The sequence below is a fragment of the Patella vulgata genome, chromosome 4 (assembly GCF_932274485.2).
Source record: "Patella vulgata chromosome 4, xgPatVulg1.2, whole genome shotgun sequence".
Classification (NCBI taxonomy): Eukaryota; Metazoa; Mollusca; class Gastropoda; family Patellidae; genus Patella; species Patella vulgata.
In genome coordinates this window covers 25087044-25102243 of record NC_065882.2, presented here as the reverse complement: position 1 = coordinate 25102243, position 15200 = coordinate 25087044, and the positions used below count along the sequence as shown (strand labels likewise).

At 32.3% G+C, this 15200-nt stretch overlaps 1 protein-coding gene across 3 annotated transcripts in view; it reads left to right on the top strand.

Moving 5' to 3' along the window:
• Positions 1-15200, top strand: part of LOC126817687 (nuclear pore complex protein Nup155) — a 30387-nt gene that overhangs the window by 9156 nt on the left and 6031 nt on the right. For 2 of the 3 annotated variants that reach the window (XM_050544797.2, XM_056100563.1), the window contains 20 exons: positions 2082-2179; positions 2601-2753; positions 3031-3131; positions 3285-3452; positions 4068-4178; positions 4328-4396; positions 5447-5564; positions 6525-6617; positions 7223-7376; positions 7888-7954; positions 8413-8525; positions 9967-10052; positions 10241-10374; positions 10778-10837; positions 10998-11129; positions 11360-11437; positions 12731-12927; positions 13353-13503; positions 14293-14397; positions 14661-14815. In XM_050544797.2, coding sequence (XP_050400754.1) covers positions 2082-2179; positions 2601-2753; positions 3031-3131; positions 3285-3452; positions 4068-4178; positions 4328-4396; positions 5447-5564; positions 6525-6617; positions 7223-7376; positions 7888-7954; positions 8413-8525; positions 9967-10052; positions 10241-10374; positions 10778-10837; positions 10998-11129; positions 11360-11437; positions 12731-12927; positions 13353-13503; positions 14293-14397; positions 14661-14815 — 2343 coding nt within the window. The remainder of the gene's footprint in view (positions 1-2081; positions 2180-2600; positions 2754-3030; positions 3132-3284; positions 3453-4067; positions 4179-4327; positions 4397-5446; positions 5565-6524; positions 6618-7222; positions 7377-7887; positions 7955-8412; positions 8526-9966; positions 10053-10240; positions 10375-10777; positions 10838-10997; positions 11130-11359; positions 11438-12730; positions 12928-13352; positions 13504-14292; positions 14398-14660; positions 14816-15200) is intronic. The other variant, XM_050544798.2, reaches the window with a different exon arrangement.

The following is a 15200-nucleotide window of genomic DNA, read 5'->3' as shown; positions in this document are numbered from 1 at the left end:
TGGGTCACCTACAGGCCGCAATTCTTAATGAATTGTTTTGAAACTCACATATTTATTCCTTACCCTAAGGATGATTCCTATTGTTTTTGGTGCATGCCTGAGCCACGCACAATTTTTGTGTTTATCGTGTATAGGCCGCAATTATGAATAGATCGTCTTGGAACTTGACATATGTATTTCTTATAGCCTAAGGATGGCAACTATTGATTTTGGTGCATGCCCAGACCCCAGGGGCAGAGCCATGCCCATTTTTTGTTTTTTTCGCATCTGAAGGCCACACTTCGGAATGCATTATCTTGGAACTTGGTTTGCATCATGATCCATCGTAGGGTTGTACCTATTTGTATTATTCCATATCCAACAACCAGGCTGCAATTCTGAAAGGATCATCTTGGAACTTTGCATATTTATTCCCTATCCTGTAAAGACAGCAATTATTTATTTTGGTGCATTCCTCGACTCCCAGAAATGTGGACGTATATTGCAGCGGTACTGATGCTCTTGTTTTTTAAAATTATTGTCCCCCGCCTTTCGAAGAAAGCAGGGGACTATTAAAATGGGTTCGTCCGTCTGTCTGTCTGTCTGTCTGTCTGTCTGTCTGTCCGTCTGTCTGTCCTTCTGTCTGTCCGTCTGTCTGTCCGTCACACTTTTTGGGACACAATAACTCTCTTCCTAATTGAGCTAGAATGTTCAAACTTGGTGTATGTGTTTATTAGGTCAATGCCTTGATGGAGTTCGAAGATGAGCATTTTCCGCTTAGGGTAAGCAGAGATAAGCAATTTGATTGGTTGATGCTTTGGGACACGATAACTCTCTTCCTAATTGGGCTAGAATGTTCAAACTTGGTGTATGTGTTGATTAGGTCAATGCCTTGATGGAGTTCGAAGATGAGCATTTTCCGCTTAGGGTAAGCAGAGATAAGCAATTTGATTGGTTGATGCTTTGGGACACGATAACTTTTGATTGAGCTAGAATGTTCAAACTTGGTGTATGTGTTTATTAGGTCAATGCCTTGATGGAGTTCGAAGATGAGCATTTTCCGCTTAGGGTAAGCAGAGATAAGCAATTTGATTGGTTGATACTTTGGGGCACGATAACTCTCTTCCTAATTGAGCTAGAATGTTCAAACTTGGTGTATGTGTTGATTGGGTCAATGCCTTGATGGAGTTCGAAGATGAGCATTTTCCGCTTAGGGTAAGCAGAGATAAGCAATTTGATTGGTTGATGCTTTGGGACACGATAACTTTAGTTCTAATTAAGTGAGATTGATGAAACTTGGTGTATAGTTTCATTACAGTAATACCTTGACTAAGTTTGATAATGAGCATTTTCTGCTCAGGGTAAGCAGAGCGATACGCAATTTGATTGGTCGAGACTTTGGAAAACAATAACTCTCCTACTTTGATTGTCCCCCGCCTTTCGAAGAAAGCAGGGAACTATTAAAATGGGTTCGTCCGTCTGTCTGTTTGTCTGTCTGTCCGTTCCGCTTATGGTAAGCAGAAAAAACAAATTGAAAAAGAAACTATTATAAATTAATTAAATATGTAGTATGCAATAATGAATTGACATTTAATGACAGAAAGAAAACAGTGAACTTTGCACAACTTGCAGCAAGATGGAAAATAGACCCGTTGATACAACCAAACTCTAGATCTGTAGGCATAGAGCATGTTTTCCCCTTAATATGCTATAATTATTCCATCAAAAACATTGTATGCTTAGACTATAAGTAAAGATATACTGTTTGATTGTTCAATACTTTGTAAAAGATAATTTGTGATAAATTTATATGTGTCCTCTAATTATTTTCCTATTTCGGCGGGGGACATCAGCCTCACTGTTGGCTTGTTATCATATAAAACAATCATTGTACCATTGATATTTTCAACGACTACTTTCATTTTTCTACTGAATTTTAAATAGAGCACTTTACCCCGTTGATTGATCTAACTTTACATCTTTTATCATTTCATATTAAATAAACTAAAATCATTTGAATATGGTTGCAGAGAAGTTAATATCTTATTCTTAATATAATATTACTTGAAATTGTCTAATGGACTAGTACTTTTTCTTTCCAGGACAATTGATAGATCAAATTATAAAACATTAGTTAGTATTTCTGCTCTTACTAAAGCTGAATCATCTAATATACATTTAGTAGCTGTTACACATTCAGGTTAGTTATCATTTAATATAATATGTGGGCAACATTGTTAGACTTACTGGCATATGGTAAACTGGTGCTGCTTTGGATGGTCTAAAAGTATCATTAAGGCCAATAGTCTACAATGACAGCAGCAATATTTTGTCACTTCTGAACTGAATATGTCTCTATAACTCTACCCAAGCTATCACCTCGATAAGCTTTTACATGAATTCCAACAATGATAGTCCACCTGGTTTGAGATGTGTATGTGGCAGAAGGTGTCCAAAGTGATGACATTGTGGAGGTATTTGGGACTGATTGTAGATTGAAGCATTTTTGTCCCTGTGGCCTTAATTGGATGTATATAATAATTGTAATCTTGAAGAATATAAACCAAAATCTTTGAGCACATATGGACAAAATTTATTTCTGTACGTTGTTTTTGTTTCAGGTGTTAGACTGTATTTTACAACAAATCCGTTTGGTGGAAGTAAATCACGACCTACTATGCTAACGTTAGTACATGTCCGTCTGCCACCAGGTTTTACAGCTAATGCTGTTACACAATGTCCTTCTAAAGTAAACAAATGCTGTTATTCCAAAGGTATAGTAATATTAATTTAGATATAAAAAGATACACCTTCCTATCTTCTGGATGGGTTTTGCAATGTAAAATCAATGTACCTCCAAAACTGTGTAGCTAAAGTATGACAGTATTTATTCTGACTTTTAAAAAAGGCAAAGTGCTGACCCTTAAAATAACCTCTACTGATTTTATTTCCTTTACCTTTTAATCACAGATGAATTTATAAAGTCAGCCGAAAATATTAAATACAGTAATTAACAACATTGTTTATAAACTTATTTTGTTTATATTTTAGGCGTATTAATGATGGTGTCATCTCAGAATGAATTAAATGATTTATTGTGGTGTGTTAGTAATGACTCTTTTCCTATACAAACACAGTTAATGGAAGCTCATGTAAGTTCCTCATCTTTTTCAGTAAAAAGTTATTATGCATTCAATGATACTTAATGGTTACATATGGAAATAAGCCTTTCTTAGCCTCAAACTACATCTCAATATTGAATTTGTTTAATTGTAGTAAGGAAATTAATGTTATTTTATTTTTAGACAACATTAAATATAGATGGTCCGACATGGGCTATGGCTGAAGTACCATGGAGTAGTATAATTAATAATGATAGTGGACGAACTGGTAGAATAGAAAAGGCTGATCCTCCAATAGTAGTACAACAACATATAGAACCATGTCGTAGATTTATAATACTCTCTTCGCAGGTTAGTTAGAATTTAAACAGCAGGTTAATAAATTAATACTTACACTGTAAAACAAGAAACAAATGCAACAGGCATTAAATGTGTAATGTTAGACCTATGGCCGGTAAAATTAAATTCCATACCTATTCTGTAACAAAGTATTGAGGGTTTACCATATAGATCAATTGTAGGATTACTCAAACTTAATTACAGGTGCTGATATAGATCTTGTTTCACAATGCATAGGTAAATCAAACACCTCTGAATGCAAACATGTTTCAAGAAGGGGTCACTAATGATTTATCTCAGTTTTGATGGTACATATTTTCATTTCGAACGATTGAGCAGAAGTTGCTCTGTTTCTTTATTTTATTTTAATTTTTCGCCTTTGAATGTTAAACACACTATCCATCAATTATCAACATAGGTCTTTGCAACAGACAGGTGTTACTGTGAACAAAGACAGGTTTTTCATCTCAGACTTCTCAGTGACTAATTTATTACCAACACAAACAAAATGTTAGGAAAGGAAGAGAGTGGAATAGTTATGTATAGAAAGCCTGAAAGTACATATTGATCATAGTTGTCTAAGAAAAGAAATGGGATGTGTTATAGTTGTATTTTGATGTGTTTCAGGGGAGTCATATCTTCCAAAAGTTACGGCCAGTTGAACAGTTGCAACAATTACTGATTGACAGTCAAGGACCTGATTCAGAGGAAGTCAAGGGATTTTTCAGACTACATAGGGTACGACATACTTCTATCATTGCATTTCAAATAGTAACTGACATGCTGATCATATTTAATTATATTTTATTAGATTTACAAATGGCTTGATATAATTCTGATATAATTGAGCACATTAAGATTATAGTATATATATATATATTTTTCAGGTGGAACAAGCATGTGCAACGTGTTTAATTTTAGCATGTAGTAGTCGTAGATCAGCTGCTGATCCCAAGGTAAAGTCTTTATATCAACTTGTAACATATTTTATTCCATTAATTCGATAAGCAAAATAGAACAAACAACAGGACAGAATTTCAAACAAGCAAAAGAAATGGAAATTCAAGGGCCAATTAAATCATATTTAGTTTATAATTTTTAGTATGTAAAAATAGAAACATATTTGTTATACCAAACAGTTGTCCTTCTTTTTCATTATTATAAAAAAAAAATTATTTGGGGTAAAAAATACTTACAATCTTGCAAACAAGTATTACCATGATAAAATATTGACCTGCTTACAAGTGGCATGAAAGCCATTTGGCAATAGCGTGTGTCGAAATTTATTTGATCATATTTAATGATGATAAACAAAGGAAAGATAGTCGATCACTTGCAGAGTTTAATAATAATATACATTTTGAAAGCATTGCAAAAAAAAAAATAAGCTTTCCATTGGTCACAGGAATTTGAATTTGCATGAAAAAAGAAACTTAACCAATAAACGAAAATATATCTTAATTTTGCATGAAAGAAAAAACTTTATTGGTCAGTAGCAATAAGCGAAAATATATCTTAGACGCAATTTTGTTTGTGTTTAGTAGTGTGTAACGTACCGTGTACAAAATCAACATATTATTTTTGTGTCCGTCATGAGATAATGAGGTAGGGACAAATCTGTTGAACCCATCAGCTCCTTCTACTCTTTAAAGGAGAATTACTATTGTCAAATCCCTTGTTACTCCAGGTTTGGAACAACCGATTTGGGTTATAAAATTAAGTGATCGAATGGTTAAATATGTGCACGTTAGATCACAAAGTCTATCATTGAGTCAAGCTGTGTGGTTTTGATTCCTGTCAAACTTCATGGGTTTACTCCGGGTCATTCAGTTTCCTCCCATTGCTAAAGATCCCTTCAGCAAGCGATTTATTGACATGAAATTGAACCATATTTTATCCCGAAATGACCTAGTTTATGTTGAGTGGATGTTTAACCCCATTTCTGTCTCTCTATAAAATTTCTGAATAGTTGGATCAACAACTAATGTGATATATTTTTTTTAAAGGTATCTGATTGGGCTAGAATGGCTTTCTTTACATATGGTGGAGAACCACAATATCATTATAGTGCATCAATGGCTGCTCATGGTATGCAGCCATCAAATATTGGAGCTGTATACTCTAGTAAGTAGTACTCATACTAGTTTTATAATATCAGATTGGGTTACCATATCCAATTAATGTTCATCACAAAATTTCAGTAAAACAGACCTATCCACCAGCCAGATTGTATGCCAGAATTTTACTCTCTGTGTACCTGACTCATTTATCATTTGTATGGTTATATGTGACAGGGAGGGGAGTTTGTATGGACAGAGGTATTTGTACCTACTCTTCTATCAACTCCAACTGCCAAGCATTCTTTTATGTGCATGCCAATGGGTACACTTGACTTATCGACTTTACATACACCACCTCTAAATTATATATCAAATATTACGTCACATATATTTTGTAGAAAAATTGAAAGGGCTTTAAAAATGTATTGCTTTGAATTATATTTATTTCAAATTTCAAACCTAGGTCACAAAAATCAATGAGAATTTAGCAACCTTAATTATTCCCAGTTTAAATTCAATGTAAATTTTCTTTCAAACGTTAGATAACAAGCTGGTCAATTTATCTTTTGAATGTCACTGAAAACTCAAGGTCACTATTTACAAAAATAGTCACCAGGTACTGATAAATATGTATCAAAGTCAATATCGAACAATCTGTTTGATTTTGTGTCCTTCAAAAGTAGCAAGCGCTTAACTTAATTGCACTTAAATTACTTTAAAAAAGCAAGTAGGTTTTCTTCTTCGTCACCAGCGTAATATGCATTTATTTTTCTAATACCAGCTTCAACATTTTTCATAAATAACATTTTTCTCTGATACTCTTAATTCCTTTTGGCTACCTTTTCTCATTTTGGACATTTACTTTCATGAAGAACTCAACAGTCAGTCGTCACTGAAGTCACATGTTTTCTGTATGGATTATAGACTAATGGGTATTTTCAAATGAATAATTCTGTGCATTTTTAAATTGTATATATTTTGCTTTTTTGCATGAGTTGTGGTGTGCTATTTAATATTTAAACAGGTGTACCCGCTACTCCCAGTACCACAGTAGTATATAGTCCTAGTTCTCCATATAATACATCTATGTCACAGAATATACAGACACCTCATCCAGGTCGGTTTTACTCTTAAAACCACTGATCATCATTGCCATTTTCGGACAATATCAAATTTTCACAGCATAATCTACATTAAAATGTACCCAGATTTATTATTCAACATTTAATAATTTTAAAAAAAAACCAACCCAAGATATAACAGTTTAAAATGAGATTAAAAGGTTCCCCATTAAGATATTTTACCCAACATTTGCTAGTTTATATTGTCTGCAGTGAGGATGCTAAGTGTTGGGAAATTTATAAATTCTGAACAGAATTAATATTCCTTTTAGAAATTAAAATTGCTTAGTATATTAATTTTCAAGTGATCCAAAATCCTGAAAATGACGATCAGTGACTATAAAGTTTATATTCTCTCTTTATTAATGTCAACATTTGAGTTTTGCTGAATGATATTATCCTTATTAATCAAGAAGTAAAATCCCAAAGTGCTAATATGCCCCTTTAATCTGTTGCATTTCTCATCTTTCTACCATTGCTTATAGATCAGGGTAGTAGGTATCATGCATACCATATTTAATTATTTTACTTGTGGAGGTGTTTTGTGTATAAGATATTTTGAAAATATTTTCATGCTACGTGTTTTCTATTGTTTGTGTAGGAATGCAGCCAGCTCATATGTCAACACCAGCCCAAGGTTATAATCAATCATATTACCAACCTTCTATGATGCAACCAATGGGTGGTCCCATGCAGGATGTAATGTTTTCTGGTAAACACAATGGTATTTGTATCTATTTAGGAAGAATATTGAGGTTAGTATTTCTGTTACTGGAAATGGCTGATAATAAATTGTACAAATAATTAATTAGTAGCCCCGATCTCTCTCCAGCTCATATTTTTTCCACTTTGAATGCATTGAATATTGAACGGAACAAAATGGATTCAGTTGTGTATATTGTACCTGACTGTTTGAGTTCATGCAGTGACATGTTTTATAGCAGGGTTTCTAGTGTTTTATAGCAAGTTTACTAGTGTTTTATGGCACAGTTACTACTAGTGTTTCATAGAAAGGTTCATAGTGTTTTATAGCAAGGTAACTACTAGTGTTTTATAGCACGGTAACTACTAGTGTTTCATAGAATGGTTACAAGTGTTTTATAGTACGGTAACTACTAGTGTTTTATAGCAAGGTTACTAGTGTTTTATAGCAAGGTTTCTAGTGTTTTATAGTAAGTTTACTAGTGTTTTATGACAAGGTTACTAGTGTTATCATATATACCTGAATATCTTTATTTCACCCAATTATATTTGTTTTATAAACAGGCCATTTTGGGACAGACCAGCCACAACAGAGTTTCCTTGTCAAACAGATCAAGGTTTATTATATTATGTAAGTATTTCTTTTCACTAATATATAACCTTCCTTTAGACAGGAAATTATGTTAATGCCTTTTTGCTTAAATGCAATAAAAACCATACCAGACTTAGGGTAACAGCAGCAGTTTTCTGTACAGTTGTAAAATCCTACAACAAAATATTAAAAGAATGTGGCTTTTTTCTTTTACAAATAAATATTTTTAATTTGACTTGTGTGAGTTAAGGTTAAAGAATAAAAACAAAAATGTTTTGAAAAAAAGATGATTCTTATGACATTTATCACAGTTGGAAAAGAGTGTCTCTCATGAATGGTAGTTGAGATTTTTTTTTTAAAAATCAGTGTAAAATTCTTGATGAGAGTTAAAAGAAAGTTTTTTTTTTTAAATTTATGTTTGTTATATATTTTGACTTGGATGTACATTTTTGCTTCCCTGATTTGTTGTATATAATGTGTACCATTTTTTATTATAGTTCAGCAGTAGTTTTACCAGTGAAGAAATTATCATTACATTAGAACTTGTACGAGATTTATCTGATTTTGTTGATTTTAATGCTCAAGTAGATTTTGGTGGGTCAGGAGAAAGGTAGATATATCAGTACTCATGTTAATGTGTTTCAGAATTGTAGTAGTGGTATTCAATCTTTTCCTACTAGAATAAATTTCATTGATTTAACTGATTTTCCAATTACAGAGCAGTGGTGCATTATCAATAGTTTCACAAATTTGGCTTGGTTTAGGTGCAGTCGGCTCAGGAGTGATGAGACACAAGTTCTGGCATATAATACCTGTTGTTAATTATACCCTCACATTTTTAAAAAAAAAAAATATGTCTACTCAAATATAAGTGGCCTCATTAAAATTATGCTAATGGTCGCCTGTCCAACTTTATGAGTTTTCTCCAGGCCCTCCTGTTTCATCCCACTGCTGAAGACCCCTACACGAAAGTAAAATAGTGAAATTGAATTGAATCATGTTAAACCCATGACGTAGTTTGTGTCAAACCCATTGATGCTCTTCCATACATGTCCTACGCTATTTTCCAAATGTCCGACCAGGAATATGCCCCATCGTACATTGAAATATGGTGAATAATATTCAAAATTCCAAAATTGACTGAACAGAGTGCATAACTATTACTCATCTTGATAATCATTGACAATAGGCAGGATTGATTGGGTAATTACGTGATTAACCCATTTATGGTGTTAAACACCTACCTTAATTGACTAACTACTTAAACTGTCTGGATTGACTTTCTTAATCGATGTGATTTCCTTTATGTCCCTCATAATCATATATTGTTTTATAATGTCTGACATTTTAATCCCCTTGATGTCGATAGACGAGATTAAAAGTAATCAAAGATTAGTCAGTAAACTTGTAAGCTAACCTTTAACAGTCAATCAGTTCATGATCTTGGTAATTAGTACGAATGATAATTTTGATAATACCGTAAGCTCTATAATTATTCACAACATAATTTTTATCCGTAACCATATCCCTTAGTAGGAATCGACCATGTGTTCCCAAGTGGCAGTTAATATTTCAATCCTTTCGATTCACTGGAAAACAAAATATTCTGTAGGCTCTTATACAAAAGATTTATTCATCAGTTTAATTTTTCTCCATTTAACCACCCACAACAACTGGTCAGATCTTCATGTTGTAGAGGCCATCGAAAGTATAAAAAAAATGAAAGAACTATAGATCTGTATTTTAATCAGATTGTGTAAATATGTCTGACAAGAAAAATTTTGAAATAGCATCACTGGTCAAACCCCATTTCTCTCTCTTGCTCTCTCTTTTTCTTCTGTTATTATGTAATTGGGCAATATTTGGTGAAATAAACTGTAATTATAATTACCCACATGGAGGCACCAAAAGTGTCTTTGTCCCATGCTGCCAAGAACCCCTGTTATGCTATTGGTCAAATTTTGTTCAATATTACAGTTTATTATTTCTAGATTTGTCTCTATACCCTTAGTTATGTCAAATACTAAAAAGTCTTTATGAATTAATTTCAGCGTGGCAAGTGGTTTTTCATCAAGGATGATGGGTGGAAGATATTCTGATGCCATGATGGATGATCAAACCCGGAAAAAATTAGCAAGTTAGTCAGATTAGATATTGATTATCCATAGATTATTATCATCATCTTATTCATACATTAAGCCGTTTTTATCGACCATTCATAAAGCCAGTAATTTAGTGGTCTGTTACAATGTTTTTTGAGTTTGTGGATTGTCTCCCTTGAATATTTTTTCAGATTGATACAATTTAAAATTTTAATCTTTATAGATGAAGCCCAGAAATTAGAGAAGATATCATTACAACATGTTAGAGAATTGATACATCAAGTAGAAGAAGTATTAGGTCTTTGGAAAGTTCTAGTAGATCATCAGTTCCATGTTTTAGCTGCTTGTTTAACTAAGGTAGGTATTGAAATTAATTATTGTCTTCATTGCACTGTAACCGTGTGATAATGACTAATGACAAAAGTGGCGTGGGTTGCCATCACAGATTTTGTTTCCACTTGCCAGAAAGTGGTGTGTTTGTGATATTGAACAAAATTCCTAGGTCTGATTGAAAAATTTTGTGCATACTTCCGTAGCAGTTGGCATTCGAAGAAAAACATTCTGTCTAATGTTGCTTACATGAAAATTACACATATCTAAAGAAAATGATATAACCATTCATACAAGAATATTATGTAATATTTAGAATCATAATCTAAATATTTTATCAGTCATGCATACTTTCATACTCAACACTTGATAACATAATATCTTTTTAATACAAACTTCAATCCTTCATTAATATATATATTTTGTTTAGGACCAACAGAATCAGTTACGTTCCATGACATTCAAAAGTCTAGTCATAAATGGCCGAGAGGTAAGTTCTTGAACATACAATTTTATTTTCTAAATTATATTAAAATGTTCCTGTTTTATTTCCAAGTGTCAATTTTTCCCAATACGGACGTTGGATGGTCCTTGAATAGTCTATATGTTCTGTTGACGTGATAAATAAAATCTGGTTTTTTTTTTAACAGCTATGTGGATCGCTAATTACGTGTCTTATATCACGCTATTTGGATGATAATGCTACTATAGATGCCATCAGTTCTAGATTACGAGATGTCTGTCCTAATTTATACAGTACAGATGATGCTACTTGTTCTAAGGTTAGTATATATATAAAGAAGAACTACAACATTGCCAGAATTAATAGAATTTGATCTGTAAAGTATTTACTATTATTAATCAAATATAATCAACAACTATTCAAATATAAATATAAACAAGCAAATAAAGAAAAGCATTTAAATTTGTAATATTTTTAAAGTTGTTTATTTATTCTTTCTGTTATAAATCATCAACTCTATTCTTTATTTTGTGTTGTTTTATTTTGTAGGCTAATGAATTGTTACAAGCTACTAAAACTAATCAAAATCAGTTAGAAAAACGTAGACAGCTACAGGAAGCTCTTAGGGTAAGTACTTGTAATATGTCAATGTTTTGTTGTCCAAATTAGTAGCTGTTTTTCCATAAGTATATGTTATAATTTATTGCTTTATCCAGTTACTAAAAGATTGTTGAAAATATGTAGTTTGTTAGTAAACATCCCTGAAATTTATTGGATTAAACAGGAAACAAAATGCATGTAATTCTGTAAAATTCAACACTATTTTGTCCCCCTACTTACGAAGTTTGCACGGTTTGTTAAATTGGGATTGTCCGTCTTTGTGACTGCATGCGGTCCTTTGGAGCAGGATAACTCTTGATTCTAATTGAGTAAAAGTGATGAAAGCTTTTATATAGTTTCATGACATTATTACATTAAATAAGTTTGGTAATAGGGATTTTCTAAACATACAATATGCCAGAGCTAAATCTGCTTATTGCCAGTCTTTCTTTAGGCTTGAAATGTTTTATCTAAATTATTAATTAGACATTAATTAAGTTATCCAGACCATAATCAACTCTTGATGCCATCACTAGCCTGCGATATTTACTGTATTTTAATACATTTTCTGATGGATGATTTAACGTCAAAATGGTTAATCAAGACTTTGTTTTTTATCGTACCGACTTTAGAAATGTTGATCGAGGCTAGGCCTAAAATTCAATCGCTAATATCTTGGTTCAGAGTGGAGCAATTTGACTGAAAGTTTCAGCATATTCTCTTTACGTTATCTATCTTTTAACTATTATAGCGAGAACTGTCAGCTCTTTATCTAATTGTCCCCCGCCTTTCGAAGAAAGCAGGGGACTATTAAAATGGGTTCGTCCGTCTTGACGTTCGTTTGTCCAATGATTAACATTTCCTGCTAAAGCTAAGCAATTTCTTTGACTTTGATTCTACCTGATAGAGAGTGATGAAACAGTGTATAGTTGATAATCAGTTTGATTGCTCAATACTTTTGAAAAAGATAAACGTGCAATTAATTAATATGTGTCATCTATTTATTTTGGGATTTCGGTGGGGGACATCAACCTCACTGTTGGCTTGTCTCCCATAATGCCCCTTTTAAGTAATTTGATTGTGCATTTCTTTATAAAAAGATAAATGTATAAATTATTGTCTATTTATTTTGGGATTATGAAGGACACCAGCCTCACTGTTGGCTTGTTATATTAAGGCATAATTTCTTGCATTCAATTTCACTATTCAGATACAATTTGTACATTAATATATAAAAAGTCCAGTTAATTCACTATACAGATATGAGTTGTACATTAATAGGTCATTTGATCTATGTATATAGTTTATTTATGTTTTCAGTTATTTAAAGATGTTAATCAGCCATTACAACTACCAGCAGTATGTAATCAGTTAGCTAGTGTTAATTTCTATGAAGGAATAGTTGATCTATGTTTAACAGAATCTAATAAATTAGATCCACAGAATTTAGCTCTACATTTCTATAGATGTTGTGAACCACCAGAAGATCAACAAGGAATGCAAGCTTTTATAAATCGGTTAGTATTGATAATACATTTAGAAACAGTTACTAAATGCTTACAATTTATTCTGATGTTCACATGTTTGCCAAATTTTGTACTCTTTCTTTTTTTTTGTAGAATAATTTTTTTTTTTTATTTTTTTTTTTTTTTTTTATATCAAAGATGGAATTTGTACAAGAAATTTATAGATATCTAAGAATTTTATTTGAACATTAATCCTTAAGAATTCTTTCACAAACCCAGAAAAATTTCATATACATGTCCAACCAGAATTGCTGCCAATATTAAGTAAATGAACTGAATAAAAATTTTAATCCTATACAAACTAAATTTTAATCTTTGAAGATTAGGGCTTTAGGGCATTAGACTGTCAGATTAACAGTATTCAACCAGGTCATCCTTTTGATATTATTTGAGAAAATTACATGTACTATTTACAGAATGGAATGTTATAAATGTATAACGGATACATTAGGTTATTTATGGTCAGCCAGCACATCACATCCCCAGGCACCCAGTATACCTAAATCACCAGGTCCACCACAAGCTCCTGATCCTACTAGAATATCATCTGTACAAGCTGAACAATTTGTAAGTTGATAATATACTTTATGCAGTCAGGTAACAAGACCTGCAATTGCACTTGTTAATGGGAAGGGGGGAGTAGAATTCAGAAGTTAGTGCTAGAGAATAAGGCATTAATTCTCAGATCTATTATAGAATAAAAGTGATTAGAAAATTGACAATACAGACATTTTCAGATATCAACAACAAGTCTGGTAGACAACCGTGAGTCGTGAAAGAGGCATTATGTAAGAGCCAAATCTATCTAATGCAAATCTTTCTTTTGGCCCTAAATGTTATATAAACTATTATTTACACATCTATTTACATGACAAGCCTATAGTCAATTCTCTAGTCTATCGGATAGATTTGATCTTCACTGGATTGCATGTTAGAAATTTAATTAAAAAATGGATAATCAAGACTTTGTTTATTATCGTAGCAATGATAATCGAGACTACACTGTTCTTCAAATGAAGAATGAAGTAATTTGACTGAAATTTTCAACACATTTACCTTTCATTATCTATTTTTGAACTATTATAGCAAAGACAGCCAGCTCTTTATCTAAATCTTACATAATGCATATTATGAAACAATATAGTGTATAGCTGAACCCCACAAACACACTTTGCCTATCATGGAGGGATGTAATTTTAGATTTGGAATTGACTGAGGTTTCACATTCATAGCTTGCAAGGTACCATATTTTTAGCACAAAAAAATTAAAAAATCTAAATAGTTTGAATAACTTTGAAGAAAAGAGGATCAAATATTATATTTAAATTCAACTGTATGTGTATTTTATTTTATCAGAGAAATGAAGTATTTCAACTGTCTCTAAAGTCTGATGATGAGTTATTCCATGTAGCATTATATGATTGGTTGTTTCTAGATAATCATTTAGATAAACTATTAGAGGTAAACTATCTTTTTTCTTAACAGATATATTTTTGCTCACTAAATAAATATATTAATATGACTGAAGAGACAATGTGGCTGAATATAATTGAAATGGGATAATCTTGATGAGAATAGAACCTGTTACAAAATCACTAGGAATCATATTTGATATTGAAACTACAGACAGGATAAAACCACATTTAGGTGTCTCCATAGCCAGATATGTATATAAACACAAAATTACATCTCTATGACATTATAAAAGAAATTTTGTACTTTAGATCCAGACACCATTTATGGAACCTTATTTGAAACGTAAATCAGGAACCCATGGTGATAATGTAGCAGCATTAGATATGTTATGGAAATATTATGAGAAAATTCACAACTTTCCTGCTGCAGCAAGAATATTGTCTAGATTAGCTGATAGACCAGGGTATGTCCAGTTTCTCATTTTCTTGCTAAAAATTTGACATAAAAATAAAGTTGTTTAATTGATATGAAATGTTTGACTTAGTTACACTCCAGACGGTGGGATAATTTTGTTAAACCGGTAGTCTGTATTTAAAAGAACACTAGATTAATCTACAAACAATCTGCCTTTAAATTAGGCTATCTGTAAGAACACAAATACTAGCTTCTGTGGATCAGGAACAGAACATGATGTCATGGCCGCCATCTTGGAATTGTGACATCAAAAATCGTATTCCAAGTTTCATCTCGATCTTACTTGAATTGGCTGAGATTTGGCTTTTTTCGAAGAGCGTTGCCCCCAAGAAGAAGGAGAACAAGAAGAAGATGCATAGTCAGGGGCCCCCAGT